Source organism: Montipora capricornis, chromosome 10 (assembly GCF_036669925.1).
Source record: "Montipora capricornis isolate CH-2021 chromosome 10, ASM3666992v2, whole genome shotgun sequence".
NCBI classification, from domain to species: Eukaryota; Metazoa; Cnidaria; class Anthozoa; order Scleractinia; family Acroporidae; genus Montipora; species Montipora capricornis.
In genome coordinates this window covers 7,991,782-7,996,781 of record NC_090892.1, presented here as the reverse complement: position 1 = coordinate 7,996,781, position 5,000 = coordinate 7,991,782, and the positions used below count along the sequence as shown (strand labels likewise).

General features: G+C 40.9%; 1 protein-coding gene across 1 annotated transcript in view; it reads left to right on the top strand.

Moving 5' to 3' along the window:
• LOC138022347 (lipoxygenase homology domain-containing protein 1-like) overlaps positions 1–5,000 on the top strand; it is a 56,755-nt gene that overhangs the window by 27,832 nt on the left and 23,923 nt on the right. Inside the window, exons 28-32 of the mRNA XM_068869460.1 lie at positions 156–459; positions 1,391–1,495; positions 2,310–2,415; positions 3,216–3,400; positions 4,018–4,196. Coding sequence (XP_068725561.1) covers positions 156–459; positions 1,391–1,495; positions 2,310–2,415; positions 3,216–3,400; positions 4,018–4,196 — 879 coding nt within the window. The remainder of the gene's footprint in view (positions 1–155; positions 460–1,390; positions 1,496–2,309; positions 2,416–3,215; positions 3,401–4,017; positions 4,197–5,000) is intronic.

Below are 5,000 nucleotides of genomic sequence, written 5' to 3'. Positions count from 1 at the left end.
AAAATAAACAGGAGTCTTTTTAGAATCATGGCTTAACCCTTGGGTTACTTAGTGTTTAGTTAACGTAGTTTTGCAGTCCAAAGTCATAGTAGCAATTTAAGATTTAGACTCATCTAACTGCGATGATTTTTCCCACCTTCATTTCTTACTTTTAGGAAGACATATTTTCATTGAATTGCATCAGCCTTGGCAAACTCGACAAGCTGAAAATTTGGCACGACAATAGCGGCTTAAAACCCGCCTGGAATCTAGACCGGATAGAGGTCGACGATAAGCTAGCTGAAGAAAATTATGTGTTCCCGTGTAACCGCTGGCTGGCAACAAGTGAGGATGATGGTCAAATTTGCCGAGAACTTGTTGCAGTTGATGAGCGAGCCCTGAAGTTGCAAAGACAACGGTCTTTTTCCAGAAGAGCCAGCATTGTGTCAAATGTGGATGGAGTTGATCTGGAGGCGAAAGGCAAGTAGATTTCATTCTTATTTTTTTTGTCTCGGGTATTTAAGTGTGATTAGTCCTCAAAAGACGATTCTCAAGGGGTGTTTCCTTTTGAAATCTCCGTACCGAGAGTATCAGACGTCCAAGGCGAGCTTCATTCATTAGAAGGGGATGCTTCGATGATATCGGTATGCTTCCTGTAGGAGTTTAACCGGGCTCTCTATTATCACTCTGTTTTCTTTTACACGATACCTGTGCCAAATGTCATAGTAATTTAAAGTTTAATTCAAACGGGGTTGTGTTTATTCCGGTAGTTTGTGCTGGAACGAAATTCTCGTAACGGTACGAAAAGTTTACGGGTATCAGACAAACGAAATGCAGAACAGTTTGAGTTAACCCGGATCAATGTCAAAATGATTCTCAAAAAATATTTACAATACAAGCTGACTAATACTTGGCAGTCATTGAACTTTCTGTCTGCCTGCCTCTTTAGTTATTTCAGGTAGCCAGGCCCCTCTCCCTAATTTTGTCAAATTAATAAAAATAGAGGCCGGTTAAAAGAAGCCTGCCTTTTGTTTTCTAAATAGAGCGTTTTCATATGACGTCACGGCGGCCATGTTGTTGTTCAAAAACAAAGAAATGGTGGCCATGATGGTGTACAAAACTAATCCTACGGGAATTGAACTCTATTTTTATGCGAATACTTTCTTTTGTTTCGGTAATCCAATATGGCTGCTGGTCACGTGAGTGAAAACGCTCTGTAGCCATGTTTAGGGGCCAACTCCAAAACCTACCAGTTTAATTTAGCTGCTAGGCTCAAACATTTAATTAATTAAAAATTGTAATTATCATTATTTTATCTATTTATTTGTTTGTTTCCAACTTTAAATGTTACATTAACTATGAACTGAGCAAATAAAATTCTATTCTATCGTATCGTGTGATTATTCCACAGCACGCATCAATACCTACGAGGTATCCGTGGTCACAGGTGACGTCAGAGGAGCGGGCACAAACGCGAATGTTTACATTATCTTGTTTGGAGAGGACGGTGATACAGGTTGGTGCGGGAGAGTTCGTATTGTTCTCTGCCCCTCATTGGTATTCCTGTTTTGTTTAAAGGAGAACTGAATGCGAAAATCAGCAATTTTTCCAACATTGTTTTTGGAAAGCTTAACATTAATAAAGTTAAGTTTTTGGGGGTTATTTCTTCTCTTTTTCTGTTTTTTTTTTTTTTGGCGAGAAAATTACGTTCGAAGTTGGGCTTTTCCCGGTTTTTCGGCCTTATCAGTGCGGGCTCAAAAACTAAATCAGCAGCCTGCTGTGACGTATAATATGCGGAACAGAGATTTCGTAATCAAGAGAAACAACGTGCTGCCGTGGATATTTTCTTCGTTGTTTTGCTGTTTCTCGGCGGACTCAATATTCACGACCAGCATCAGTCAAAGCACTGCTTCTATATGGGGCGCATGTCTTCCCCATATCATACGTCATAAGCTGCAAAAATGACCGCTGACTCCTCCATTCGAGGCGCAATGCTGATGGCTCAAAATCGGAATAAAAACATCTTTTCGGTGGAAGAACGACGGATATGGCAGAAAAACGTTGAAAACGTTATTGTGCATGGTCTAAAGTGTAAATAAAAAATGCTTATTTTTTTGCCTTCAGTTCCCCTTTAAGTTGTCATTGAAAAAGGTCGTTCAATCCTGCACCATTTGCAAGACTCAACTGAGCTACCAGCGGCTGGAAATCGGAGCCAGAACAAAACTGTGCCCTAACACGGGTGTAGCCTATGAAGATACAATGAAATTAGAGATTTAAGAAAGGTGTAGACCAACCCACTGAAGATGCTTTTTATTGACTTTTCCCTGAAGGCAAATTTCCCCTGAAAACATCGCGAACGTTTAAGAACAAGTTTGAACGCGGTCAAACGGACGTCTTCACCATTGATGCCAAAGTGGGCGAAGTTCAAAAGATAAGGTATGGGATAGATGCAATCTGTAAGAGAGAGATCTGTACGGGTCTTTACAATGGAGAGCCATTTTTCGATAGTCCGGACGCAAACGTTTCCACTTTGTTCCCTTTTGGAACACAAATTGGAATCATGAAGGTGGACTGCTTCATTGTAGATCCTAGATTGGAGTTCCACCACTACTGCGAGTAATTCTTTTTTGAGCACGCACGCTCGAAAAAAAATTGGTGTCCAGGGCCCGCGATTTTTTGGTTAGCACCAAGGATCATCTTTGATCAAAACGATCGCAACCTCTGGAGAGTTGAAGGAAAAGAAGGAGAACGAGAATGAGTTTCTGTCCGCTGCCTCTCTTAATTTTTTCATAAATGTTACAATTACAAATCACCATTGCCTCTAGCTAATATCCTTCTTAGAGAGACACTATAATGGCACGAACGCCTAAATATGCCGAGTCCTTATGAGTAACGTCTACTGATTTGTGTTCACGAGAATTAACTTAACAAAGGCACAGAGTATTAAAGAAAGTAATAAATCGAAAGGGAACTTGGCATTCTACATTTTATTACGATTTTACTACAATTTGTCACTTGAACCCCGCCCTAAGAAGAAAGAAGACATTCTTATTAACTAAATGAAAATCTGAAAGTAGCTAAGAAGACAAAAAAACACCTCCTATGGAAATTTACTAGTTTAAGGTTAGACGTTTAATTTGTCTCATTATTTTCCTTAGAGACTCTCCCTCAACGCTTTACAAGCTGATTTTTAACAGTAGTTCGTAGTTCCTATGTCCGATTTATTATCTTTGTAGAATCGGTCATGACAACAAAGGCGGCTTTGCTGGATGGTTTTTGGACAAGGTGTTGGTCGACGTGCCATCTCTTGGTCAGCGGTTGGTGTTCCCGTGTGGCCGCTGGCTTGACAAAGACAAGGATGACGGGCATCTAGAGAGAGAACTGCTGCCAGGGGAGGACGCCGAGGAAACATATACACCGTGTAAGAACTACCATAGAGTGGTTTTCAATTTAGTGTCAAAAGTATAATTAGCGAATTGCATTGGTTTTGCATTACTTCCCTCCGTGATTGGTTCAAAGTTCTCGCGCCATTTTGTCAACCAATCAGAAGTGAAACCAAAACCAATCTTGGCTTGTTCGTGCACATTTTCCCGCGCTATGTGTCGGCTATGGCCCAGATAGCAATAGACGCAGATAAATGTACCAATGGACCTCTTTAGCTTGTACGCTTTGTTTTCCAATTTCAGACCACGTGATGTTACTCGAGGGAACAGTTTGTTTCAAATGTGGTCTTACGCACGTGCATATGTATGCGTAAGAAAACAGCAGATTAATTCTCGGCATGAGAACAATAGCGGAGGAGAGTCGTGTTCTCTGGATACGAACACGGCTGGCCAATGTAACACGCCACTGGAGAAATCGCGTTACCCATTTCGATGACATGAAACTCTACACTTCAGTTTTTTTCTTGTTAAGAGATTGTACTAAAGTTAATCGTTTTTCTACCGAAATCAAGTAGCTACGCAGCTCGCCAATGTAACTACACGTGAAGTCCACTCGCTGATTTTGTATCTTTCACTCATTTCACCATTTTTGCAGACGTACCATATGAAATGACCGTTTACACGAGCGACATGATGGGAGCTGGCACATCAGCTAATGTCTACATTGTGTTGCACGGATCTGACGGCGCTACCGAGGAAGTTGTTTTAGCGGACACTTCTAAGAAAAAGAAAGATTCCTTCAAAAGGGGATCTGTGGATCAGTTCGTGAAGGAGGTTTGTTAGACGCCGTTTGATACGTCATTGCCCTGCTTTGCAGAGGTTTCCTTGATGCCCCTCTCTAGGGAGAAGCTAGGAAAGGAAACTTCTGCGCGGATCTCCTCGGTGTTCTGTCACGCATGCGGGACGTGCAACGTCACTTCCACTCTTTCAAACTGGTTATGGCGGGTTTTCTGCAACATCGAGGAGATCCGTGCAGAGTTGTACTTTCCTTCTCCGTAGAAAGGGAAATTTTATGATTATTTTATTATATTTTATTTTAACTATTTGCCTCAGAAAAAATTAAATATGTAAACAATAGTGAAATAAGCGCTCCTTTGCTTGCGCTTTGTGCTTACGTCGCTGGAGAAAACCAGGCTTAAAAAGTGGTCTTAACATCCTAGACATCTTTTTATGGTATTTTACTGTAACTGCCGCTGCGATTCGTTGTTGTTTTTGTTGTTGTTAGAAGGTTCTGGTGCCTGTTTCATTAATTAATCGAGGCTACTAAAGCGTTTACTCTTTAAAACAATGATATATGTAGGTGTCATAACACGCGCCGAGACGTGGTTGCTCTGAGCATATTCAGGAGCTCATGACTGGGAGCGTAAAACTTCATTGTCTTTGTGGAACGACGTTTTTGAAGACCGAGTTATTTTTAGATAGATTTTCTCGCGAAACTAGATCTTTCCAGCTCGTCAGAAGTCTTGCATGAGAAATTATTATCTATGGGATTGAGAATGGTCACTCGTGCGAGTCAAGTCTTATTTAAGAACTCGTCCAAAATTAGCTTGATTTGTGAAAGTGAAATCTCTTACTTAT